Here is a 24972-nt window from a genome sequence, read left to right as displayed (position 1 = left end):
GAAGAAAAAAGTACCAGTCCCTTATCCCTTATCCAGTTATTGCTTCCTTGAGGACGTTAAAACTCCCGACTGCTGTTCCTGCTTCCAACCAGGTCTTCATGAGTTGGCAAGGCGACAGAGGCCCCGCCTTTCGTTTCTTCATCGTTAAGCTTCCATATATTGCCGAGAGGCGAATGGGAGATAGAGTCGTCGGTCAACACTAGGCGATCCCGTGTAAGGGAAGACCGTTGCGAAGAAGGGGAATTGGCCTCGTATTCTTCAATGGACAATTCTGCAGATGATGTCGAGGTAGGTGACAAAGTAGGCGACTGCACGATATCTTGCAAAAAAGAGGGTAAGAGATTGGGCGCGTCAGATGGGGATGGGAGATCGTCTTCAAGACCTTTCATGCTAGGAAACGATGCTGAAGAGGAAGAATGGGGACCGGAAGTCTCGTATATGAACTGGGAATCAGGATATCGTGCAGCAAGGTCAAGCTGGGAACGGGGGCGCGGAGAAACTTGCAGTGACCGGGACCTATCCATGGGAGAACGCTGAGGCTGGATGGACGCCACCGGCTGTGAGGGTACTTCTGGTGGACACTGTTGATGGACCGAAAGTTGATTTCGAGCGAGGAGGGAGGTCAGGAGATGAATTCGTTCCGCTTGCACCGCGGCTGAGATGGAATCCCCGTTGCCTTCTGCATCTGTCTCGCGTGCATGAAGATACGGAATTATTACACGCTGGACCATGAACTCACAGGGGAAGCAGGTCTGGCAGACTTTGCGCCTGCGCCAATTCAGATAGTTGCACTTCAAACAGATCCAATCAGCCCGGTTGGTGCTCGATAGGTCCCCGGTTACCAGTGTTGAGGATGGGTGGCTGCTGGTGGTAAACGTAAGCATCAGCGCCTGACAATGGAAAAAAAGTGGCATACTTGTACCCCCGTAAGATGACTAGGTCGTATCTGTCCCTGCTCAGGGAAAGGCTCATTATCTGGCCAAAAAATGACACAAGGGATGAGGGGATCGCCAGACACATTCTGCACTCTCCCCCCCACCGCAAAAGCACGCCCGGAAGGAGTGAGTAAAGGGTTAGAGGGCGAGGGTGACTTGACGTTCATCAAAGCGGGAAGTGAAGGAGATAGATGTCTCGCGCCTTGCGAACCGCTGGGGTAATGTGGTCCAGAAGTGGTATTGGGTATCGACGGTTGAACATAAGGAGATGTCGCATTAGCGGAACCGATGAACCGAGGAGAGGAAGGGAAACGTGTGGAGGGCAATGCTGCAGATCCTTGGCGATTCATCGAAGGTAACCTGACTTTCCGAGCGTGGGCATCCGCATCCTCTGCAGGCCAGATTGCGCCTGTGCAAAATCATGCAAGGAAACGAGTCAGTCAGAACCATGTCCTGAATATAAGATGAAACGCAGAGAAGAAACGATGGAAGAACGAAAACAACATGCTGTAGCAGCGACGATCCTGAAGATAAGTGGACATAGGAGGGGTGGAGTAATTTGAAAATTGAACCTAATGCATGACGGTGATGACGCCGACGGTGAACCCATATCAATCCATGCCATAATCGGCACCAGAACCAATCAAAAAAATGGCAAAGTGTTCGCAAGTCGAGGTGGGGGGTAGAAAAGTACACAGGCACTCACCCAAAGTTGTGGGCGGCACAGCTGGGTGAGCTGCATCTGTTGGGAGAATGGCCTGGGTCAGGAACTGCTAAACACTTCTAGAATTTCAAATAATGCCCCCGTGGGTGACCATACTCCCCACTGAGATATGATCGGTTATCAATTGAAATCGGACCATAGAAACGGCCACCCCCGGGGTAAATGAAAGTGGGAGATCTCACTGACATCCAATCTCCCGACCTGAACGATGTCCTTGGGTTTGGTGGGTTGCTGGACAAGGTAAAATCCTCTGCATGAGCTTACAGGAAGGTTGAACGCAGAAGAGGGGGATTGCGCTAGGGTTGCGCGTCTGTGAAGATCCGGGGTAGAGAGGGACATGCGAAGCTGGTGATCGCGGTGGACGTCGAGCTGGGAAGTGTGTCAGCTGCTGAGTCTTGCATGCATACCAACGCACGCGCGACCTGACCTTATGAGCGATGTCGGCGCGCCAAAACCTTTCTAGCAGCTCCAAGTCGGCTTCAATTGCGGGAAGAATGGTGATTGAAGGATAAGAAAGCGAGAGAAATGCACGAGCCTGTAAACAGACGCATTAATCATATATGTACACACCGCAATCAACGCAACAAGGTAAAAATTAAACCCTGCCGGCTGCCAAGTTGCAACGACCCCCTCATATGAGGACGACAGCATTGACAGCCCCTGGCACAGGAGCCTCGCCGATTCCCACAAAGGAAATGAGACGCCCGGCCACGTGGACGAGACTACCAAGAAAGGATAATTAGCTTACCTCATCATGGGTTTTGAACACGACCCAGCTCTCGTCTCGGTCAGCACGTCCCTTGGCCGTCCACATCGACAGAGGCTGTGCCACTGACATGAAACCGCAGTGATGCTGTCGTAAAAAATGATAAGCGTCGAGCGATAGTCGCACCTATGCCAAGACCTACCCCTTCCCGGAGCGACTCCAGAAACGAGACGACGGACAGAAATGACACGTTGGGGGATTTGCGTATCTTCATCTCGCGTGATCAGCCACGTACCGCGACACTGCAGCGACTGGATGCCCTCTTACCTGCACCACACGCGATCGAGTCGACACGAAAGACTCGTACAGTGCTCGATAGTGAACAGTCTGAGCAGGAGTGCCAGACAAGCTCAAAGGAGACGAGAGCCTTGAGGACGACGCCACGACGTCAAAGTCGCTATGCGCGACGGTGGCCCCCTCGTTCGAAAACGAAGACACAGAGGTGAGCGGCACTGGGAGAGACTTCATGGCAAGTTCGTCCCGAGTCACGAGGGAGGTATTGGTATAGGACGGGAATTCGCGATGCTGTCGGAGTAGGTCATACAGACGAAAACTGGCAGCAGAAGGAACGGACATGGGAAGTGGTATCGCAAGCAAGGATGGGTGGGTCCGACTCGGCCAGCGTGGTCCTTATTTGAGTGGCGGTCGGGGATGTCCTGACGTGACACCGAGGACGCGGGGAAGTTGAACTGGTCGTCAGGAGAGGGAAAAAAACTGAAGAGAGACGCGCAGATTTGCAGCAGCCGTGATGCTAGATCGTCGACAGACCCAATTCGAACCTAGCAGTTCTTCTGAGAATATAGAAGCACTGCGTAAACACGGAAATAGAGGGAAGGTTGCCTGAATTACACATTGTGTGAGGGTCTTCAATTGCTCTACGATGTGCCTGCTACGTACTTTGTCGTGGGGTTCTCTCGATGGCGACAGTCAGTAGTCCTGAGGGAGAAAGTTACACCCCCGGCAAATATTGCTTTTGAAGCTGGCCAGCTGGTCATTTTCTTTCGTCATCGATTACAACAGCGCCGGTGCGGTCTGGCAACAAATTCACACTGTCAGGATTGCGGATATGTTGTTGTCAAGCGGGCCGATTTCCACGTGGCATTTCCTCGGCGAAAGGGAAAATAAAACCCATCCAGCTCACAAGATCAAACTTCGCAGGAGTATACTTGTCAGTATTCTCAAATACGTTCTGCCGGAGTGTCGACGTCGACGTCGTTCTCTTTGGGATCCTCAGCGAGGGTGGGACAGGGGAACAATCCGGCTTCTTCCCACCAAAACACCGATCGGTCGCACCCGAACATGTCCCCCCCCAACCGCCTGGCCTGCTCACAGCCTTTGTGTGTACATGTACACGTTTTCTTAACCCTAGCAGGACTAGCAAACGTACAGTACACTGCTACGTGCCCATCAACTACAGCATCTTGGGGTTAGAGCGGATGGACAAACCGTTCCTTTTGTTCATAAGGAGGTTCTTCCTATTTCATCCGAACAGCCTTCGCACACCTGATGCCTTCTTTCCAACACATACGTACTTCCTGGCTTCATCTTCAATATTAATATGAGTACGAGAAACAGTTACACAATAATATTATTGAGCTCGGACGATCGGACTTCCGAACGATTTACCGATATGCATTCAGCAGCTGGAACCTGCAACCGTCCACTATCGCTTGGATGGCTTCATTTCCTGGAAATTGGGCGTAAAGCAATATCCATCTATCTGGTTGGATATGTTGATGGCGTCACCATCGACGCCGCACAAAAGTTCATCCGAGGAAATGAACAAACGTCGCGGTTGTCTAGTGCATGAATACGAACAATCCATTTTGTTCTGGATAATGTTTGTTTGACGTGATCTCGTCGACTGATACTCCGGTCAGTTTCAAGAGGCCGAATTCCGAGTCGGCATAGTAGGCGTTCCTGCCCGCCCATCGTCCCTGACGGTGCTTCACACGTCACACACCAACGAACACACCTTGTCACTCGGGCGTCGCGAGAACACAATATTGTAGGGTTACAGTCAGAACTAGGCAGTGTATTCGCTCGGAGGACTCGTACTTGGCAGGTTCCCGTACAACACTTTGTGTAGCCGCTCCCCAGTGAGCTGCAACACCATCCGTTGCTCAACCAAATAATCTGCGTATCGCTTCCATGTCTCCGCTCCCCTTCCGACGCGAACTGAGCCGAGCTCACCGCCATGACCCTTGGCCATCTTGCCGCTCCTGAGCGTGTTGATGCTTCCAACAACAAACAGCCCTCGCTTCGCCCGTGTAAGACCAACGTTAAGCCGCCTTCTGTCCGCCAAGAAGCCGATGTAACCAGTGTTATTATTTCGTACCGTTGAAAATATGATCACGTCTTTCTCCCGACCTTCAAATCCGTCCACCGTCTTCACCTCGATATCAGACAATTGCATAACCCGGTAGTCCCCGAGCGTGGCCAAAAATCGTTTGCGATACCTGGCATCGGTGTTCAGTAGGCGTGTGAGCAATGATATCTGGGCTGCGTATGGCGCAATAACGCCGATATTCTTGCCTCGAAGGTGCTTCTCCGTATCGAATCAACAAGGGTGAAAATGCCGGCACGGAATTACATACCTCGTTGCGGAGTAAGAGGTCCTCGATGATGCTACATACGATATGTGCTTCATTCCAGTTGACCCTACTACGGTCCTTGGCCATCTCGGAACCGCCGTGGTCTAGAAACACAACTGAAGGTCGGCGTCCAGTCAGCGTGTCTACTTCCAAGTGACTCGACAAGGGAGGATCAAGATCTGGGGACACGTTCCCAGCCGCGTCGACGGTGCCGTCCTGCAATGACATGTTGTAGAATTCCAGCGAAGGAAAGTGAGAGATGGTTGGGTGCATCCTGTACTGTATGTCGAGCATGATAGACGGTACCACTGCAGCAAGGGAACATGAAGAATGGCGTTGGTACTGTCTAGACACCCCACTTACCTCTTTCTTCGGTCAACCTCTCGAATAAGCTCGTGCCAAAGCCCTTCATCTTTGCCTCACGACTCGCGATAACGGGTGGTAACTGCTTGTGGTCTCCAATTAGGCTGACGTGCCGAGACTTCGAAATGTTTGGTCAGGCGGAGTATATAACTAACAGTACGGTGGGCTTACTCCTCTCATCAGTGGAATCAATGACGCAGGCTCAGTTGACATGGATGCCTCGTCCAAGAACACGACAGGGAAGTCGAGCACGTTTAGGGAGACACTTGCCGAAGTAATGCAAGTCGTGCATATCTTGCAAGGAGTCAAATTCGAGAAGATGGTGTCAGGTGAGGGTGACTTACCACGTCCGCTGCCGAGGTGACGTCTCGAAGCATCTCCTGGTGCATTGCATACAACTTAGACCTGATAGACATCGTTTGCCTTTCCAGCATTGTCAATGCGGAGATCATGCGTTCCAGACGATCCGAAGAGCCTTCTCTTCCCTCCCTTTGCACATCTTTAATCTTTTTCTCAAGTTGTGCCCGCCGTTTCTCAATTGAAGTCTCTTCCTCAGCTAGTTTGTCGACCTTGGGCTTCAGTGGATGCTTCTCGAGCTGGTAGTCGAGGGTGTATTCGCTAAGGCTCGATTTGACTTTGGCTCCGAAGCCAATGCGCAAGGGTTTCAATCCGGCCGCGGCGAAGCCTTCTACGAGGTTGTCTACTGCAACGTTGGTGTATGTGCAAACAAGTATGGGATGATGGACTTCAAAATGGACCTGGAAACGAAAGGAACGTCCCTACGACCGGATCATAACAACAAGGATTGCAATACCTTCAGGAGCTTAACCGTCTCGATGATAGTTTTGGTCTTCCCTGTCCCAGGTGGCTAAATCGAACCAAGAGGAAAAATAAGCCAGTAAGTTGGCGTATCGTGAACGACAACGAAGACCTTACACCTTGAACCAGGCAAATTCTTTCGCCGAGCATCATCGCGACGGCGCGGACTTGCGTCGGATTTAAGGCACCCAAAGGTGGATCTCCGTCGACCTTGATAGGGTCCTGGCAAGCATACCTCCTAGCCCAACTTTGGATCCTCATATCGTCCTTAAAAACACCGCCATGATCACGTAGTTCTCGGCTTTCGTGCTCAAGTGTCTCACGAGGGACGTACTCCACTTCGTCTGGTGCCTGGAGGGGCTGGTGGAGTGATGCTGATCCCAGGGAAAAGCTACGTAGTAACACATCACGCAGATACGTGCCTTGCAAGATGTACTGTTCGTTTGGCGCAGAGTTCACTTCTTGTTCGGAAGGATCTTGATGGAGATGTGCGATAGCCTTGCGCATTCTCTCGAAGACGATGTTGGAAATACCCACATCGATCCTCCAGAGGCCATCGTCGAGGTCGAATTTGTCCTCGAACGCGATTCTTATCTGAGATGACGTGGAAGCCATGACGCTGCCGCGGTATAGAACCTCCTGAAGAGGGTCCAGGCGGGAGACAAGTACTTGCGTACCGTTTCTGTGATGCATCATCAGCACGATAGGAAAAACGAATTAAGCACACACTAACTGGAATCTGTGTTCGGCAAAAACTAAACCGGGTCCCTGAGTAAAACATGCAACGGGGCGTCCGAAGTGTGGGGCACCCAACCAGAAGGCAGATAGGCCTGTGAGACAGTATCCCTCTTCTCGTAGCCGCGGAAGTGACCAAGTCGCTAGACGTTCTCTCAGGACGGATTCGCCCTCATCTCGTTCTGCTTCCAATAAAGGTAGAAACCTGTCGGCGTTGCCATGAATTCCGATCCACTCGACATTTAAGCAAGGACGTACCGCGCCTCATAAGCCTGAATTGCTTCGAAGTACGCGTCTCCTGGTTGCGTGTGAACGCGTGGAGGGGCTATGCGCTTGATGTAGCCTCTGTGTGTATCCTGCGGCTGGTGAGAAGTTTGTGTGAGGTGTCCGTTGGCTCTGGATGATGCGCGTAGCCTCCAGTCGAAACGAATTAACGGTATGAGAGGGGAATCTTCAGAAAAGTAAGCTTCTAGGGGCAGCGCATGTTCCGACTGTCTCTGAACAGCAGTCGCTGGACGAATCGCAGAGGCCGTAGTAGATAATTGTGTTCGGTGGTTGGTTTGCTGCTTGGCTAGCTGTTTGAAGAAAGCCCGGATACCAAGGTAAGTTGCGTTGCGTGCGGAGGACTGCATAGGCCTGGTGCTCGGCGAACGCGGGCTGTAGTCTACTCCAGGTCACCCGACCCAACCAACAGAGCTTGACTTGATACTTGTACGATGGAAAAACGGATAGCTTTATGTCCCTGAAGAAATATGAAGTCATCTCGCAAATTTCACTCTACACGCGACCCTGATAATGATTGAGTAACGCTTCACTCCTCATCCTAGCTCTGACCACTAGCATGTACTACACACACTGTACAGGGTGTCGCAGGGAAAGCCGTCGTGCGCAGGCGACTCGCGTTCCTTCATGTTTTTTATGTTATATCTACTCATTCCCTCAAGCGTATCAAGGATTTGTTCAACAGACTCGTCGTCAACATCGGAAGCGCACTCCGATTGAGAGGTCGAGTTGCTTGCATCCTTGAAAGGTATCTACCGATCTGCATAGCACCCTCCGGCAGGGCAAAGGACACCACGAGAATAGTCCTGGCAGGTTCCTGGATACCTATGTTAGCGACCTCTGCAGTGCAGTAATTATATTCCCATGAGGCCAAGAGCTTTCTCGAAAGCTTCAGAACGCAAACCGTACGGATTCGATTTCCACCCAGGGCTCCGTCAGAAAGGTTGAGCAGTAAGACTGACGTACGATTGTAAGTCTCGTCTTTCTTCACTGAATGACACTAATGAGAGCGGCGCTTCTTGTAAACATTCATCGGTGGCCGCAGTTAAATGTCCGAGTCAGATGCACCGGTGTCAGGCGACAAGGAACAGGTCGTTGTTGTTGACCGTGGTGCCGCCGCAAAGAATCTCAGCACGGAAATGGGCCATGTAAGGTTTTGCAATGTCTTGATCTGAGCGGTGAGGCATTCACGATTCGGGAGGTCATTCACCTGTGACTGAGACCGATACCTAAAAAAAAAAATACTTATGTGCATGTGCACGGATACATCTTTTACATCCCTGCTAGGTTGAGCCGGTATACATACAGGCAGAAGGATCGGTTTCCTGCGGCGAGTGACTTGACTGTGTTTAAATAGCAACTGCGATCGATCGATCGTGGTAGTAATCAATCGCTGCGATGAAACTACGTACGTACTGTTAGTACGACCAGCACGGAGGTTCTTGACCACCTGCCAAAGTCTGGGGTGGTGGGGCAATGTACCTGAGCAAGCAACTGGCAGCTGCCTTACCCCAAGCGAGGACTTGGTGACGATTTGGCCTGCTGTATTGATGTAAGTGGTGCATGTTCGAGCAGTGCCAGTGATCAGGAAACCATGGGTAGGTGTACTGTAAAAGTCACTCTTGTTCCGGTATTTTCTATGACAAAGTTGTAAAATTAGCTTACCTAGCAGGTATTGCCTCGGTGGTCTATTGGTAGATGTAGCTCACAAGGCTCCTACTTCAGTCGAACACCGTCGGCACGTTCGAAACCCCACCGAGGCAATGCCTTAATTTTGCATCACTTTTTACTACAACTCAAGTCAGTAACTTTTCTTCTTGGCCTTCAGATATTTTCCTTTTCCATGAATATGATGCATTGTGCAGGCCAACTGTGTGCCAAGTGCATGCTACCTCGACTATTGAAAGTGAATATCCTGAGCGTTGTCCTTTTGCGCATGAACTACTACGCTTGAGTCTGACAAGCTCTAAAATCATTCACGATCACTCCGGAGATATAAGTACTCGTACATTTCCCGAAAAACCAGGTGGATAATAATCTAGCGATACACGAGGTGTCAATTTGTACAAGGATTATAATAATTAGGTTCCACGGTGGTAAAGGAGCTCTAACCCGGTCCTACATGTTCGACAACAACAAGACGGCACTTCCTCCCAGTAGAGCACCCGCCGCAACTACAAGAACGGTGACTGGTAGACTGAGACCAACACCATACGGACCATCCCAGTTCGGAGGGAGGTGTAAGGTGATGAACTGGGACGGGATAGTTACATTTACTGCGGTGGAGCATGCGGTGCTATAAGCTGTCGTATGTTGGTCATCAATACGTTGCCTGGCGTTACAGTTTTGATCAAGGTGAATACGGACCGGTTAGCGCTGAAGCTGAGCCAGCGCGGGGATCCGTGCTCTCCGCAAACCTGTCGACCAGGTCATCAAACATACACTGTTGACAGGAGGTTATGGCGGTGATGGTCCCTGGTCCGCAGAGACACATGTCGTCAGGACCGCAATTCTGTGTGGTTTTTACGTCGGAATGGGAGTAGGTAGAAGGTGAGGACAGAATGCACCTGTATCTGAGTGGTAGCATTGTTGCAGGGGCTCTGACACTGCGTATCGTCGGATCAAAAGAAAGAAGAGAGGATGAAGAGTATTGCTCACAGTAGCCAACAGACTTGAGTCTGGAACATTGAGGAAGTCTGCCGCGGATACGTTGCCCACGGATCCACCGACATCGATGGTCAAAGCATACGCTGCAGATGATCGAAAGATAAGAGCGGGGTTGTGCAGACGGTGGATGGTACTAGCCTTGACCAGCAAGCGCGAAGAGCGATACCAAGGGCGTAATATTAAGCATGGTCGGCCGTGTCCTTCCGGAGGACTCTTTATTAAGACGGTCAACGTCTGGCTCGGTAAGATACACTGTTTTGGATGGACACAAAGATGCACTGGACCCCGGGACTCTGTGAGTGTGGCTGGTGTTTGGGGTCCGCGCACATAGGTCGCGGGTCACGTGCACATGATTGCACGCAACACGCCTGTTCGTTGATTTGGGTTGAGTTACTGAACATATCGACCCTGTTCTACGGTCCACCATCGTCTGGCTGTCGCACCATACAATCACCGTATCTACGATGGCACCCTACTCAGGATCTCTCCAGATTAAAAAGAAATCCGAACTACAAGACATCGCTGTTGCACTTCGCATCAGTGACAAGGGAACGCGAGAGGAGCTCCAGTTGCGAATCAGAAAATACCTGGATGACAACCAGCAGCTCGAGGATGACCCGGCATTTTCTGGGCTTTTTGGTAAGCGGAAGAGGAGTATCCAGCCACAACCTGCAACAGCGGTGCCGTGAGTTATTGTTATTGCGTATATCCTTGCCGCCGCTGCAACTAAGACATGCTCGCAGTCGTTCCGTTCCGTCATCGACTTCCGAGGAAGTACTCGTCAAATCGTCAGAGAGTCCCAAGCACACGCGGTCTACTCGTCGGTTTAACGCCCTTGACATCGTCCGCGAGAGTACCCCTGTCCCGGAAGCCCGCGAGGTGTCGATGATGTTGAAGAAGGCACCCGTTTCTCCGGAAGCTGGCGCGTTGCAGATTGAGACAACGCAGACGCCTGCGACGAGAAATGTCGACGAAGCCCCTCTGTCCGCTGCTCCGAAGAGTGTCTTGCGGGCTATCCCCACGCCATCTGTGGAGCAGGCTGTTGGCTCTTTGAAGAGGGTTCGGACCGATGCGAACCAAGCTGCCAAGCAGCTTTTGTTCTCGTCTAGAACGGTTTGTTGCACGGTATTATTGCGATCTCAGTGCTCATAAGTTTCACAGGTGCTCTCCAGTTCGACGAATATATGGTGGATATCTATGGTCCTCGAGTTACTGTATATTTTGTACGTCGTCATTCCATGGAAGACGGTCGAGGTGAGTGCCACTTCGTGTTCAGGTGAGCTTGCTAGCTTACGGTGACGACTTCCAGTTCCTGCCGCTGCAAATCATTGGGGTCAACAACTTCCATATTTTTATCTCCTACGCTCCCCTCGCCACCTTTGGTTCCCCTACGTTTTGGACGATTCTCATCCACTGGGCCATCCCTACTGTCGTCATTCCAGCTCTTGCTGGCTCTCTAGTCTCCTTCCAACCCGGCAACTCGCCGTCTGCACGTGCTCCCCACACCCTGTATTTCGATCCCCTCACGGCATCGGTTATACGCGTGGCGGTACACTACGCTTATCCTTACGATACATTCAAGTCCCGGGTGGAGTGTGTCGACATCCTCGGGGCCCAGTGGCGTCTCCTGCATGCTTCAGTTATTGCCGCGCTCGCATTCGCTGAGGCTGTTGCTGTTGCTCCTCGTGCATATGCAGAAAGCAAGCTCCGCCGAACAGGAGCGCCAAAACGACTGACTATGGGCGAGGCCTCTCAACCTTAGGTACTACTTCATCCTCTCCCCATGTAGTCTATGTCATGTCATGTATCTTATCTTTTTTTCATTCGTTCTTCTGTTACATGTCAGTGATTTCGTGTTATTGTTGGTTGCTGTCGTGTTTATTTTTCTGTATTTCGTGTCTTTGCGTATTGTTTGACATTCGTATGATCGAGGATGATTAGTACCGGGGAAACCTCTTACTTCGTTGTGATCGTTGGATACTTCACGACTTATTTATATTCCGAGTCTGGCACCGCTATGTTACTGAAATGACCTTAGAACGTTGAATATGAAGTCTAAGCTTTGCAACTATTACATGCGGTACATATATATACACTTAGGAGGAGCTTGAGAAATGCCAACATCAATGCCGTACGAAAAAATGGTATGAGGATACGCGCCAACATTTTTGGGTGATGCTATCCCGACGTCATACCGGACGTCCGTTTCTGTGGTTGGGAGACACCAACAACTCTGCCTCTTCTGCTCAAAGGATCCTGGTAACGTTTCACCTCGTAATCCCAAGTCGCGAACATCTGCGCGTCTGGTAGTGAAAATGCTGGTGTCTCCTTGCCATTTGCCGACGTGTTGTCTTCGCCACCTTTGGATGACTGTTTAGATGGCTGCTGCTGTTGCTGCTGGCCGGCGGGTCCCCCACCACTGGCTAAAGACGAATTCCAAGGTGCGCTGATGCCTGGACCATATATAAGTTTTTGTGAACCGCGTTGTAGAACAGGGGGATGGGTCAGGCGGGTGGTACGTGCTTGAACGGTTCCCTATCAAAGTAAAAAGAGAAGTTAGTACATATTGGAAGTGAAAAGAGATCGCGCTACGAACAGGTAGGACTTGGCGAGCGAGCTCGGGGAGACGTGAAGCTTGCTGGGAGGCAAGGTACACCGGTCTATCACTTGAGAATACCGGTCTAGCCGGAGCAGGAGGGAGCATCGCTTTTTTCTCGTCGACGTCCTTGCCGGCACGGATGTCTTCGAGGGTGGACAAAGCAATAGGATAGGATGGACTGATGGTTGTAACGCGTGGAGGGCACGGAACGATGTTGCCGTATAGCGTGGTTGGCGCGTCCCAGCGGGGGTTGGATTGGATCTGGGACAGGAGAGCCATGGCGACTTTATGTTTGGCGGGGTTGGGAGGTGGGGGTTGGTGCACTGGGTGAGTTAGGATGTGGTGGTATGCGGACAGGAGGGCTTGTTGAGGAGAGGGAGTTGGAAAGCGTGCTGTTGCCTGCGGCTTTGAGGGCGGTGGTGGTCGATTGGGTAAGTGCCATGGGGGTGCGGAGGCAAGAACGGAATCCGCATAGGGAACTTGTGTAGCGTAGTCTGCTCCGGTGGTGGAAGCTATGTGTTGAGGTAGAGGCGAGGGGGGTCTTTCTATCTTGATGGGCTCTGGAGCCGGAGCGGGTGTTGGGGAAGGTGAGCGTGGTTGAGTCGCGCCAGGGAGGGGCGGTAAGAAGCTGAGACCATATCCAGATTCTTCGGGGGATGGAACTGGAGAAAATAATGAGATCAGGTCCGGGGGAGGGAGATAAACATACTCCTTAGGGGGACCACAATAGGCTCGTTGTCGATATTGTCGTCAACGTCGTCAACGTCGCCATGGGCTACGCTGCTTGAACGTGATGGCGGACGAGAAGGTCGCGGGGAAAGAGGTGGATATTCTTGTGGAGGAGGAATTCCCTCCAGAAGATAACCTGCGAGACAGCGTAAAGAACGCATGCCATTGAAGCAAAAATGACAGCATACTTTTGAATTCTGCGAGGTCGTCGAGTCTCTTGGCACTGCTGGCAGCATACCGCGACAGATCGATGCCCTCGGTGCTACAATACCCGCTCAGCTCGTCGACGTCTGTCCCTAGCTCATTTAGGCATGCGACGACGTCGGACGCGGATAGACGAGATCGGCCTGCTAGTTCCGCGTACTGTCCACACGCGGATACGATGAGGACGAGGTAGCGGGTGAGTAGGTTGGAAAGGACGGAGAGGGCCTGGGAGGACGTGCGTGTGAAGCTGTGGGCGTGGAGGATTTTGATGACGATCGTGTCGACGATGGCGGACATTGCGATGTGGGACGTCGTCGTCGTCGACGTCGACATTGTGTATGTGCGAGGACGGAGGACCAGAAACTATGCAAAGGTGGCTGTACAACGACGTTTCTGACTAGTACTTGCCCCTGTCAACGACGATGTGTGGCAGGTTTGCACTGGCAATGCAGGTGGGTCTCGTCGAAATATGAGTTCATCGTGGGCTGATTATGTCGATACAGCGAGCTGAGATCCGTGCCCTGCCGGGTTATCCCCAGTTGAACGTCCAAGGCTGGGTCGGGGAAGACAACTTCATGGTAAGTACTGTCTCCTCGCTATTTCCACCTCGTCTCGTCTCACCTTTTTTTTTTCGACCAAAGCCGCGTTATAACATAGCACCCAATACTCAAGCACCCGTCATCCGTCGCACTCCCGGAGATGCTGCCACGACCAAGAAACCACCATCAAGCGCCGAGCAGCAGCCTCCAGCTTCGTCTTCAGCATCGGAGGAACCTGCCGCAGACTCTGGCCCGGTCGACCTCGTTATGCACACGATGCGGTGGGGTATAAAGTACGGCAAGGAAAGGGGGGCACAGGCTATCAATGCGCGCTCGGAGAACTTGGTTGAGGGTGTGGGGATGTGGAATAGATTTCGAGGGAGGAACCGGTGCATCGTCGTTTGTCAGGGGTATGTATACATTCCACGTATGCTCGTGGATGACGGATAATTGTACCCTAGATACTACGAGTGGCAAACTAAAGGCAAGAACAAGCTTCCGCACTTCATAAGACACTCCTCCGGCGACAAGGTCATGTTGATGGCTGGTCTCTACGAGTCTGTCGTCGAGCAAGGTGACTCTCTTCCTCCAACAACGGCGAATGCAGAACCAACGACCCCTTCTGGTAGATGGCTCTGAACCTACGTACACGTTCGCGATTGTTACGACAGATGCCAGCAAGGGGTTGAGCTGGTTGCACGATCGCCAACCGGTTATTCTGTCTTCAGTTGAGGATGTAAATCGTTGGTTGGATACGTCGTCTCAGACTTGGTCTGCTGAGCTTGCAAAGTTGCTGCATCCATGGGAAGACGCAAAAGCGCCTCTTCAGTGGTAAGCCACCGCGTTATTTTTGCATTTGTTCGGTGGTCACGTTTGTCCGCCAGCTACCAAGTGCCAAAGGAAGTCGGAAAGGTCGGGGCAGAGTCACCCACGTTTATTCAACCACTATCGACCCGCAAGGATGGTATCCAAGCCATGTTCGCGAAACAGAGGTCCAAGCAGGAAGCCACCACGACAGCAAAACGCAAGCGAGAATCGATGTCGCCTGGCAAGAGCGATGAGCCCCAAACTGACGAAAAGAAAGTAAAACGTGAATATTCATGAATCATGAAATGGGGGGCGGCAAGATACGCTGATGATATTACCATGTCTGTATTTGTGACAATGAGGGGATGCAGATCTGATTATGGGATTGATGCTAAAAATTGAATGGACGTATCCAAGCATGCCGTGGCCTGACACCGTACGTTCTTATGTAGTGCATCTGACAGTCGAGGAGAGCAGCGCATAGGAGGAGAGTGCAGGACGATAAAAGTCGCAAAGCATGACGCACGGTGAAACGTACTTGATGTTTGTCACCCTCGAGAGTCAACGTCGATGTCAGTGTGCCTCTTCAACCAACGCTCCACAACACTCTGCATGGGACAAGCGCTCGACTCTGCACCTCTGCCACCTTTCTTGTACATCTCATCACAACAGAGATACAAAGCCTTGACGAACTTGTCGCATTTATCAGGGTGATACGCATTAGCATCCAGACAACTTCCCAATGTACGCGCTGGAGGCAACAGGCCCGACGTTGATGCATGTGTCCTTTGGCTCATCAAGCAGTTTAGTTTGCTCACCTTCGGCATGGCAACTTCGCACCTTGTCAGACTTGAATGGGAACTATCGTTAGCGCACGGAACGTAGCGGATTCAAACGTTCAAGCCCGTACCATGGTTATTGGCGGGATGCACTTTGTAGCACTTAAGGGGCATACAGCTGCAGAGGTCGGAACATTAATACGCGGTATTGATTACTTGATATGATCCTGGAAAGCCGGACAATCGCGCTCCCGAACGGGCAAGTTCCCCCGGCGGAATGCCGAAGTGCATCAAGAATTTCGGACGGCAGTACTTAAAACGGAAGGGGGACACCAGACACTCTATGAAATGCAGAAGTTCGTCATGCAAGAAGTCCATAGTGTGGAAGTCCGTCATGCAGTGAGTTAGTAGTTTCGTAGTTTTGTAGTACACAAGTTTGTAGTGCAGAAGTTCGTCACGCAGTAAATGTGCGGAAGCGTGAAAGTCTGTCGTGCCATAGTTCAGAGGCCTCTCGCAAAAAATGCATGTCCATGTACTCCGATGCTACGCTGATAGAAAAGGGAAATGGAGAGAGTGAGTGTGTGCTAGTGTTGGTGCTTTAACCAGGTTGCAAGGGAGAGGGGTGTGTCTACAAGCGACTGAGGGGGATGGGTGAAAACCCAAAGGGTTTTCCGGCCCGGAGGAGGCACTGAATCTAAGGGCGATGAGTGCTAGTGAGCTGTGAGGGCGGCATGGGTACCGAACAGGTCTACTCTTCGCTCGGAGACTGATGTCAGCACTCTGCCTGCAGGCAATATCGAATGATCCACTTGCTAGACCTGAGAGAGGGAGTGGTGGGCGGGTGCGAAAGCCCACTTCGCTTACTCGGACATGGGCTACATTCTATGTCACGCGTCGTGACTCAGCTTACATAGAAAACTATTAAATGGAGTAAACTACGAACAATCATCGATGTCATCAGTGAAGGGAATGTCGAGTCCACAATTACTTTGTTCGAGAAGTGCCACAGATGTATCGATTCTGTGAATGTGCTGTGTATACGCCCCCTTCTCCCTCTTGTATTTTGTCATGGTGTTCTTACTTCTTGTTGCTTCGACATGTGTACCTGCTCTTTACCCAGTTGTTTCTACTCAACCAACCCTGTGTCTTCGCATGCCAATAACATTTGGCTTTGGTCATGAAATTGTTTCAGATAAGATACTACTCCCAGGTGTGAGCATGTTTTTCCGATGTGCCTGCATTTTTTTCTTAGGTACCGTGGTCAACCCCACTGTGCTGTGCTCAGCAGTTCTAGAGTTTTTCTGCACCTTGCACGAAGCACACCCTCAAGATTCTGGAGTTATAGCTCACGCAGTCCTGCGCCTTTCCGATTGCTTTTCGGCCCGCTCGTTCCCCTTGCCGAGACCTCCCTGGGGAGGCCTCTTTTGTCTACTTCCGTGCAGCCGTTGTTGAGATATCACTGTTTTCGTGTTTGGAGGGCAGTGGGACAGTTCTGTGCGTAGCTCAGGATCCAATGGTCTGATTGTGGTGGTTCCATTTTCTCCGTGTTCATCTATGAGTACTCTACCACCTTCCTGGGGCTCGTATTGGCCACCGTAGCCGTTGTCCTGAGGTTGTGACCCGCTTGTTCGCTTTCCCGGAGTTATCCCCATCGTCTTGGGCCGTACCTCGCTCGTTTCTCCGACGCGTCTCTCGCCTTTTTGCAGGCTTGTACTACTCAATGAAGGCTCCCTGTCGATGCCTGGATCGTTCTGATTGGTGCAGTAGTTACAGAGATATTTGCATTTTGGTGGCAAGGCCCACCCTTGAAGTCCTCTCGTCGTGCCTCATGCATCTCTACGCCGCTTCTCTCGCTCTTTGAGCCACAAATTTGCCTCACCGACTTATTTCCGGGGTGCTCTTGTTCATCAATTCCGTGCACTCGTTGCCGAGATATTCCCATTTTTGTGTTTGAAGGGTTTTGAAGCGGTTTGGCGTATAACTCAGGATCGGGTGATCTGATTGGTGTGTTTCCTCTTTCTCTCTGATTTCCTGGGAGTCCTCTACCACATCCCAGAGTTTCATGTCAGTCGCCCCAGCCGTTGCCGTTCGAAGGTCTCCTCTCTCCCTCCTCCAGGATGTTATCTCACGTGTCCCATGTGTTTTGCGGTCGTTCCTCTCACTTTCTTGGGATCATGCACTACTCATTGAAGGCGTTCAGATGGTGCATTATACATCGCACTGGCTGCCGCCGTTGCAGAGATATGCTCCGTCTTCAGTGTACTACAAAACTACAAAACTACTAACCTACCGCGTAACGAACTTCTGCATTCATGCAGTGTCTGGTGTCCCCCTTCCGTTTTAAGTACTGCCGTCCGAAATTCTTGATGCACTTCGGCATTCCACCGGGGGAACTTGCCCGTTCGGGAGCGTGATTGTCCGGCTTTCCATAGTTTCACCCGTGCCTGTTCCCTATCGTATTAAATGGCCCATGTGGCGTGTTGTACGAGAACCTCTTTTCTTTCCTATCTCGAACTAACTATCTGGAAACCGTGCAGCCCTATGTAACTACACCCTGAATTCAAAGTCACCTGCGGTGTTCTCATTCTCGTCTGGATTGCCATTTGCACAGGTTTACCTGGAATCTATTCAATACATGTATGTCGAGTGGAAATTCAAAAGAATTGTAAAATTGCCATGGCTCTGAAACATGATGATTCCTCTTACTTATCAGTCTCTTTCATATTCGATCTTGAAGACGTTTAACTAATTGCCTTGTCAGTGTATGTTGTAAACAAGAATTCTCTGCTCTTTCCACATGAAAATTGACCCAGAACTCATGTTCCAAAGTCATCGTAAAAAAGGAGAATATTGGTAGATATGTATGGTGACAGAGCAGACACTGGGTGTAGCAATGAACAGCACAAATAAGAAACAAGCACAGAGTAACACAGCAAAGGCAAGGAAATATGGGCCCAACTGCTCAAAGGCCCTCTGGATTGATGACTACTCAGTTAGTACCCACCTCACATAAGACATAACACACATACTCATTGACAGGGTTAGAGCCAAGAGCTCAAGGAATCAGTGCCAGTAACACGGTCCCAGCACATGCAGCCACATCAGCAAAACACAAAAATGTGTTAGTAACTCATAGCTGCCCATAGTATTTGCACAATTCCATATTAGTCCAAAGCAATGTCAAGCATCCTAGCAACTCATAGTGCCAGAGTAGACTACACCAGACTTGCCCAAAGTAGTGGCCAGCATCCAAGCAACTCATAGCACCTGAGTAAGCCACACCAGTGATACCAGCAATCCAAAGACCAATAGCTACCTAGCATACAAGGGAACAGACACACCTAGCTAATACAGCAACCTAGATTCCCACTGTAGTAGAGAACTTGGTAGATCTAACTTTGTTCCTATGCATGAAGGCAACAACACACAGACATAACATACAGCATTTTTATGATAAGTACAGGAAAGTAATGGATAGTACTAGTCTAGATGAATGGTGAGTATTCAACTACCAGCATGCTCAATAACTGTGCCTATCAAGATCCAACATAAGTAAAATAGTGGCCGAAAAGAAAAGAGCGAGCATAGCATACCATTGGACTCAAGAGATGGCTGCAGCTCACTGGCCAGAACACTAATGTTGAAAATATTTTGAAGGATGCTGTAGGTATCCTCAGTAGTGCAACAAGCTACTGATGTATTAGACCAACCTGTAGGTATCTACAGGACATCAGTGAGTATAATACTGGTAGTGAAAGTGAGCTTACCCTCAGTAGTGCAACAAGCTACTGAGGGAACAGTGAATAAACTACTGTAAAATGTGCGCTCTAAGGTGATTATGTAAGCACCCAAACATCGCACCAAAGTGAGCAGAACACAGGGGAGAATATATCTCCAACAAATACCTGGGTCAATAACTTAGTCCACCTTCATGAGTCTCTCCAGCCTTCAAGCTTGAACATTCATAACTCTCAACACACAACACACTTAGAAGATGTCCCAATGAGCACTGACCCTGATGACTATGCAACTCACAATTACCCAGATTTTGTTCATATGGCATTTGACATGTGGGGGCCAACCACAGATGACTTCGAGGGCACAGCTAAAATGTTTGGACTTGGCCCAACATTTATGGACAAATTTAATGGTGACCAGTTCAGCAACCTATGGCCATCAAATCTGTACTACCCCTTCAACTCCCACAATGAATGGGAGCTGGCATTGTGGTTACTTCATTCAGGCCTGAGCATGAGAGCTATAGACTCTTTCTTGTCATTGTCAATTGTAAGCCTGTCCCTATTCTCTCCGAAGATCATTATTGACATGTGCCAGATACAGCTACTAAAGATTTCCTTTCATACAGCCAGAGCACTTCATGGGCTGGCTGAGTTACTCCCTGGCAGGCTGTGCTGGTGCTCAATGGAGATTACTCCTTTGCAGCCAACCAAACACCCTGTGCACTTGTACTGGTGCAATCCCCTGGAATGCATTGTGTGGCTCCTCAACCACCCTTTGTTCTCTGACCAGCTCAATTTCATTCTGAGGCATGTATACAAAATGCCTGAGAAGCTTTGTAGGGTGTATACAGAGTGGATGACTGCTGATGATGCTTGGCATATGCAGGTATGTTTCCACTGCAAGTTATAGATCCTTTTATTCAATTGATGTACCCCAGTCACAGCTTCTGAGCAGAGTGACTCTTCTTGGCATGATACTTTCTTCAGACAAGATGAATATTACTACTTTATGTGGTGGTAGAGTTGCTCATCCACTTCTCATCAGCCTAGCAAATATCAAGATGTCCACACACCTAAAATTGTCATCCAACTCATTTATGCTTGCTGCTCTCCTCCCTGTCCCCAAGTTCATGCACAAGAACAAGCATATGCATGGCCTCCTTGAAGATAGGCTCATTCATGAATGCCTGGATATCATACTTGAACCTGTCAAGCAAGCTGCCAAACTTGGCATTATGTTACTGGATTCTCTGGGGCACATGTGGTACTGTTTCATGCCAATTGTGGGTTATATTGCCAACACTCCCAAGGCTGCCATGCTTGCAGTTGTTGGGGGAAAGACTTCCCTGAGTTTGACAAAGATGAGGACAATGCATTTGGATGGGGTGCAACAAATCTTAGGCAATCAACTCATCCTGGTACACATCAGAGGTTATTATGGTATTGGCTCAATGTTCTTTGTTAGGCTTCTCCCAAGAAACAATGACAAGCAATCCTATTTGCCACCATTCCTTACCCCCTGACCATGAGTTTCAGTACTCATGTGATGAGGATGATGATGTGGCTCTGTGAAGCTTACAATCCAAGGACAAGGCTCAGCCAGAGGTATGAAAATGCCATTCCTGCTAGCTTTATTTATTCAGATTGATATTTTAGGGTTCCCAATGTGGCACTGTTGTTGATGTTCTTGAATGCCACCATTGCACTAACAGCTGTCCTGTTCCCAATCATGATCTTCTGACCCTTGCACATGACTTGATCAACGAAGTATCTCAGCATGCCAGAACCCCTTGTAACTCCAAGAAAGCTAAGGATGAGGGCCCATTGCCTTCACAACTGAGATTTTACAAGGCAGTATGGAAGGACTGTCTCGAAGATGCTAAGCGAGAATGCAGGGCTGCACATGCACTTTCTAACCCATTCCCATCAAAGTCTCATGACCTCAACCTCTCCATAACAGAGGCACTTGTCACTGTCATCATTGAGTGGAATCAATGCAGTGTGCAATTTGAAGATGGTGAGTAACAATATTTTTGTTATGCCCGAGCGTGGTGACTTCTTCAAATGGAATAGGCACAAAGCACGTGAGGTGGGAGACTACAGGCCGAACTTGTCATAACCCCTATGGCTGAGTTATTGTGATAATCTGACAGAGGTTCTGTCTACTGGTGAGTCCCTGAGGTTGTTTATGCAGAGAGAGAACAAGGATAAAGTGAAGGGATGAAGCTCAGTTGCAAGCTATTGAAAAACTGCAGATACAGGATGAAGTATGTAGGATTATATACTCCTAAGTACGAGTACTGTAGCAGTCATGACCGACGTGTCGCGATGTGTATCTGCAGTAGTCAACAGAACCATCAGTGAAAATAAACAAGAGTCATACAGTGTCAAAGATGGGGGTAGGGAGGCAATGATGGCTGTACCAGCTGGCGCAATCAATGCACAGTGAGGAGCCTGACACCGGAACTATAGTACAACATGTGAGCAACATAAACGAGTCAAACAGAGCAAGAAAGAAACAAGTCGTCCATCAGAGAGGGCGGTGGAGTACTGGATCACAGCAGCAATGCGGTCTTGACAGGTATTGGAAATACCTTGATAGCAGGAGATCCAAAAGTTCCCTGGAGCATTTGAGCCCCTAGGATGGCGATGACTATTAGAGATGCAATGAGGCATGTGATGCACGTGACCAAGAGAAGCTGAAAAAGGAAAGACCCCTGACAGAAGCATAACATCACCCCCCCTCTAAGGTCCTCAGACCCTTGAGGATGGACCAGAAGCCATGTTGGTGGGGTGGGTGGATAAGGGTTGGCAAGTAGTATAGATGTGGGAACATGTCTGATTGGTGATGGGCGATGGTGGTGATGGAGACAGCAGTTCCTTGAGGGCTGGAGTATAGTGGGAGCCACATCTGTTACGGCACAACCAATGTCCCAGGTAATGGCACTGGTAACAGGCATGCTGGTACAAGACATGGTTGGGAGGGATGGGAGACTGCCCACCAAGGTAGAACCAAAGTTGATCAGAAGGCACGGGGACGAAGGGAGTTGGAGGGACAGGATCGGTGGAGTGGACAGCATTATGGTAGTGTTTATGCATTCTGGCCCATGATGCATCCTGTAGTAAAACCTCCCAAGCAGAATTATGAGTTCCCGTGCCAAGTTGAGCACCAACCTCTTTAAACAGTTCTCTGGAGTTGACAAACCCTAATTCCATGGCACACCACTGCTTCTCCTTCTCCTGATCTGAAACCTCTCCCTTCAACCTCAAAGCCGATGGTTCCTCTTGCTTTGGTTTGATGTGATCAAGGATGCGAGAAGCAGGTGGCGCCAGGAACTTGCCAATTTGCTGATTGCGTAAGTGATGATAGGCTCCGCCAGTTACAGCCTTGGTAAGGTCCAACGAAGCCTTCTCCAACATGTCGATCATGATTACCTCTGACAGTGGCACCATGCCACTCAACTTCTGAGTGTGGATCTTTGACATGAGCCCATTGATTACGTCTGATGCTCGGTAGATTTGAGACAACATCCCAAAATACTCAACCTGTTCTGGTAAGCACCTGTCAATGTTGTCCCTGTCGTGGAAGATGTCAAGTGCCCTAACAATGTCCAGGTAATCACTTGCTGAGACTGGTAATCGTTGCTGGTCAAGCTGGGCAGTGGTGGCCATTGTGAGGAGGTCAAGGGCTGCACATTGAGTGCTGTCAGAGTAGGTGGAGAAGGCAGAGTGAAGGTCAGTAGGTTCGGGAGCATGGGAGCTACTGGCAGGGGCTGCTGGACTATCGGGGTCATTGTCAAGGTGTGCCTTACCCTTTCCCTTTTGGTTACTGTCCCCACTACTGGAGACTCTGGCCTGTGGGACCAGGATGCATTTGATCAAGAACCCCTGGAGTGGGCATGCTCCATGAGTCCTGGGGACAGGGGGTGATAGTGTGTGGGGTTGAGAGACGGGTGAGGAGAAGCCAGAGACATGAAAGCCAGCAGGAGACATTGTGGGAGAGGCTGGTGCATAGGTAACGATGGGGGGGATGAGCCTGTCATCTGTGGGGTTGAAAACAGATTTGTCAGCAAGGGGGAGGTCGGCATAGTTGTTCTTGGTATTGACAGAGCAAGGGGAGTCCATTTAATTTCTGAGGTGATGAGCAAGCTTGTACTGGTCTAGGACATCTGAGGTGTGATCTTTTATGTGCTCCTCAGGTTCCCACATATTTGACAAATGGGGGAAACCTTTCCACTTGACCAGATACCATCGCTTACCTCTGCGACCATCAACCTTGTGATTCAGGATTGATTCAACTTCCCACTCAATTTCATCATTGACTAACTTGGGGAGAGGGGCTGTGGGCACAGTCCCATAAGTATTGTTTTTGGTGAAAGGATAGATTCGGGATGCATGGAACACAGGATGTACCTTCCACATTGGTGGTAGGTCCAATCAGAAGGCAACTGGTGACACAACCTGAGTCACTACAAATGGTCCGAGACGTCAGGGCGCAATCTTGTCACACTGGTTTTTGATTCAGAGATGTCCAGTATTGAGGAGGACTCTATCTCTGACCTTGGGCGCAACATAAGACCCTTTTGAGCACAAACACATCAGGTCTTGTGCTTTCTTGTGTGCAAGTATAGCCATGTCTTGACTTGAAGCCAGCCTTTCTAATCTTTCATCAACCAAGGGGACAGGGGTGAGCTGTACTTCAGGATAAGGGGACAGGTCATATCCGAGGAGTAGCGAGAAAGGCATCATTTGATGAATGGAGTGTACCTGGGAGTTGTGGGCAAACTTGGCAGACAGAAGTTTAGTGGACCAGGAGTTCAGGAACTCAGAACAGTAAAGTTGCAAATATCCCTCAACTTCCTGGTTTACTCGCTCACTTTCTCTGTTAGTTTGGGGGTGGTAACCCGACGAAAGCTTGGCTTTGACCCCTATAGCCTTGTACAGTTCCTTCATAAATGATGACGCGAACTGGGGTCTGTGATCTGAGATGACTGACTCTGGGGTTCCGTATCTGGAATAGATGAACTGATGGAAGAGCTGGGTGATCCTGATGCAGTCAATTGCTTTATGACACGGAACAAACAGGGTGGCTTTTGTAAGCCCCTGATCGACAACCATGAGAATGGAATTGTATCTTTGTTCTCCCGAGACAGGGAGATCTGTGATGAGGTCCATCAAGATTTGCTGGAACGGGAACATGGTTTTAGGGGTTTCATGTGGGACGACTGGGGGAGTTGGAGGGTGCATCACAACTTTTGTAGTTTGGCACACTGGGCATCCTGCAACATAAGCCCTGATATCCTTTCCCATACCTTCCCACCAGACTTCTTTTCTCATCTTAGTGAACATCACCTTTTGTCCAGGGTGGCCGGAGGACTCATGATCATGGTAAATTCACATACAGTGCTGTCTGTGCTCAGGAGGGATGTAGAGGTGCATAGTTCCGAACTGTTTTGTTCTGTCCTCGGCAGTAGTGATGTTTTCCTTTGGTTCTGGGCCTGTAGAGTCCTTTGACACATCATTCTTGACACACTCATACAGGTCAGCTGATATTGCATATACTCCTCTGGCTCCTTTGACGGGTTCCTCAGAAGGGTGAGTGTCAGGCAGCCTATTCCCCTTTGGCTTTTCCTCAGATGGGCGGGAATAAGGCTTGGAGTTTGACTTTGAGTGTGATAAACGGGCAGGAA

General features: G+C 50.0%; 8 protein-coding genes across 8 annotated transcripts; 3 read left to right on the top strand and 5 right to left on the bottom strand.

Annotated features, from left to right (window-relative positions):
• Nucleotides 1-56: 56 nt before the first annotated feature.
• Nucleotides 57-2497, bottom strand: F5J12DRAFT_907322 (uncharacterized protein; the record flags this gene model as incomplete). The annotated part of the gene is made up of 9 exons (XM_051748916.1): nucleotides 57-685; nucleotides 740-791; nucleotides 896-1272; nucleotides 1301-1344; nucleotides 1642-1677; nucleotides 1846-1890; nucleotides 1937-2028; nucleotides 2087-2194; nucleotides 2408-2497. 9 exons carry the CDS (start codon nucleotides 2495-2497, stop codon nucleotides 57-59), a joined length of 1473 nt encoding a protein of 490 aa, XP_051595883.1.
• A 1939-nt stretch (nucleotides 2498-4436) lies between these two features.
• Nucleotides 4437-7707, bottom strand: F5J12DRAFT_427245 (P-loop containing nucleoside triphosphate hydrolase protein). The gene is made up of 9 exons (XM_051739374.1): nucleotides 7195-7707; nucleotides 6935-7141; nucleotides 6319-6883; nucleotides 6197-6250; nucleotides 5727-6140; nucleotides 5554-5676; nucleotides 5383-5500; nucleotides 5023-5327; nucleotides 4437-4970 (listed from the first exon to the last, which is right to left on the bottom strand). Exons 1-9 carry the CDS (start codon nucleotides 7566-7568, stop codon nucleotides 4452-4454), a joined length of 2679 nt encoding a protein of 892 aa, XP_051595882.1. The 5' UTR covers nucleotides 7569-7707; the 3' UTR covers nucleotides 4437-4451.
• A 1460-nt stretch (nucleotides 7708-9167) lies between these two features.
• On the bottom strand, nucleotides 9168-10169 carry F5J12DRAFT_858485 (uncharacterized protein). The gene is made up of 5 exons (XM_051746766.1): nucleotides 10024-10169; nucleotides 9877-9968; nucleotides 9786-9824; nucleotides 9586-9730; nucleotides 9168-9521 (listed from the first exon to the last, which is right to left on the bottom strand). The coding sequence occupies exons 1-5, from the start codon at nucleotides 10070-10072 to the stop codon at nucleotides 9337-9339; spliced, it is 510 nt and encodes a 169-aa protein (XP_051595881.1). The 5' UTR covers nucleotides 10073-10169; the 3' UTR covers nucleotides 9168-9336.
• An 86-nt stretch (nucleotides 10170-10255) lies between these two features.
• On the top strand, nucleotides 10256-11920 carry F5J12DRAFT_773475 (uncharacterized protein). Its single transcript, XM_051742285.1, has 4 exons — nucleotides 10256-10570; nucleotides 10629-10998; nucleotides 11047-11139; nucleotides 11195-11920. The coding sequence occupies exons 1-4, from the start codon at nucleotides 10350-10352 to the stop codon at nucleotides 11645-11647; spliced, it is 1137 nt and encodes a 378-aa protein (XP_051595880.1). The 5' UTR covers nucleotides 10256-10349; the 3' UTR covers nucleotides 11648-11920.
• F5J12DRAFT_858482 (uncharacterized protein) lies at nucleotides 11921-13798 on the bottom strand. The gene is made up of 4 exons (XM_051746765.1): nucleotides 13402-13798; nucleotides 13194-13349; nucleotides 12482-13146; nucleotides 11921-12420 (listed from the first exon to the last, which is right to left on the bottom strand). The coding sequence occupies exons 1-4, from the start codon at nucleotides 13748-13750 to the stop codon at nucleotides 12064-12066; spliced, it is 1527 nt and encodes a 508-aa protein (XP_051595879.1). The 5' UTR covers nucleotides 13751-13798; the 3' UTR covers nucleotides 11921-12063.
• Nucleotides 13799-15437, top strand: F5J12DRAFT_858477 (uncharacterized protein). Its single transcript, XM_051746764.1, has 6 exons — nucleotides 13799-13869; nucleotides 13921-13995; nucleotides 14059-14366; nucleotides 14418-14530; nucleotides 14586-14787; nucleotides 14841-15437. Exons 1-6 carry the CDS (start codon nucleotides 13840-13842, stop codon nucleotides 15058-15060), a joined length of 948 nt encoding a protein of 315 aa, XP_051595878.1. The 5' UTR covers nucleotides 13799-13839; the 3' UTR covers nucleotides 15061-15437.
• Nucleotides 15312-15721, bottom strand: F5J12DRAFT_773468 (DUF1903-domain-containing protein; the record flags this gene model as incomplete). The annotated part of the gene is made up of 3 exons (XM_051742284.1): nucleotides 15674-15721; nucleotides 15582-15612; nucleotides 15312-15514 (listed from the first exon to the last, which is right to left on the bottom strand). The coding sequence occupies exons 1-3, from the start codon at nucleotides 15674-15676 to the stop codon at nucleotides 15312-15314; spliced, it is 237 nt and encodes a 78-aa protein (XP_051595877.1). The 5' UTR covers nucleotides 15677-15721.
• Nucleotides 15722-19499: 3778 nt separating this feature from the next.
• F5J12DRAFT_698290 (uncharacterized protein) lies at nucleotides 19500-20340 on the top strand (the record flags this gene model as incomplete). Its single annotated transcript, XM_051740464.1, has 3 exons — nucleotides 19500-19829; nucleotides 19878-20168; nucleotides 20221-20340. Coding segments are annotated over 3 exons (741 nt in total), but the record flags the coding sequence as incomplete, so codon positions are not given.
• Between the last annotated feature and the right edge of the window lie 4632 nt (nucleotides 20341-24972).

Source organism: Pisolithus orientalis (assembly GCF_024613125.1).
Source record: "Pisolithus orientalis strain OTSU chromosome Unknown F5J12scaffold_46, whole genome shotgun sequence".
Classification (NCBI taxonomy): domain Eukaryota; kingdom Fungi; phylum Basidiomycota; class Agaricomycetes; order Boletales; family Pisolithaceae; genus Pisolithus; species Pisolithus orientalis.
Note: the sequence above shows the minus strand (reverse complement) of the source record. Positions and strands in the feature narration are given on the sequence as shown.

Coding starts and splice junctions, on each gene's coding strand:
- F5J12DRAFT_773475 (XM_051742285.1), top strand. CDS start 10,350: ATGGCACCCTACTCAGGATCTCTCCAGATTAAAAAGAAATCCGAACTA. Junction 10,999..11,046: donor TTTTGTTCTCGTCTAGAACG/GTTTGTTGCACG, acceptor TAAGTTTCACAG/GTGCTCTCCAGTTCGACGAA. Junction 11,140..11,194: donor TTCCATGGAAGACGGTCGAG/GTGAGTGCCACT, acceptor GACGACTTCCAG/TTCCTGCCGCTGCAAATCAT.
- F5J12DRAFT_858477 (XM_051746764.1), top strand. CDS start 13,840: ATGTGTGGCAGGTTTGCACTGGCAATGCAG. Junction 14,367..14,417: donor TGCATCGTCGTTTGTCAGGG/GTATGTATACAT, acceptor ATTGTACCCTAG/ATACTACGAGTGGCAAACTA. Junction 14,531..14,585: donor CGAGTCTGTCGTCGAGCAAG/GTGACTCTCTTC, acceptor CCCTTCTGGTAG/ATGGCTCTGAACCTACGTAC.
- F5J12DRAFT_858482 (XM_051746765.1), bottom strand. CDS start 13,750: ATGTCGACGTCGACGACGACGACGTCCCACATCGCAATGTCCGCCATC. Junction 13,350..13,401: donor CGACCTCGCAGAATTCAAAA/GTATGCTGTCAT, acceptor GCTGTCTCGCAG/GTTATCTTCTGGAGGGAATT. Junction 13,147..13,193: donor TATTGTGGTCCCCCTAAGGA/GTATGTTTATCT, acceptor TATTTTCTCCAG/TTCCATCCCCCGAAGAATCT.
- F5J12DRAFT_858485 (XM_051746766.1), bottom strand. CDS start 10,072: ATGCTTAATATTACGCCCTTGGTATCGCTCTTCGCGCTTGCTGGTCAA. Junction 9,969..10,023: donor CTTCGCGCTTGCTGGTCAAG/GCTAGTACCATC, acceptor GATCATCTGCAG/CGTATGCTTTGACCATCGAT. Junction 9,825..9,876: donor ACTCAAGTCTGTTGGCTACT/GTGAGCAATACT, acceptor GACGATACGCAG/TGTCAGAGCCCCTGCAACAA.
- F5J12DRAFT_427245 (XM_051739374.1), bottom strand. CDS start 7,568: ATGCAGTCCTCCGCACGCAACGCAACTTACCTTGGTATCCGGGCTTTC. Junction 6,251..6,318: donor GAATTTGCCTGGTTCAAGGT/GTAAGGTCTTCG, acceptor GGTTCGATTTAG/CCACCTGGGACAGGGAAGAC. Junction 5,501..5,553: donor TGATTCCACTGATGAGAGGA/GTAAGCCCACCG, acceptor AACATTTCGAAG/TCTCGGCACGTCAGCCTAAT.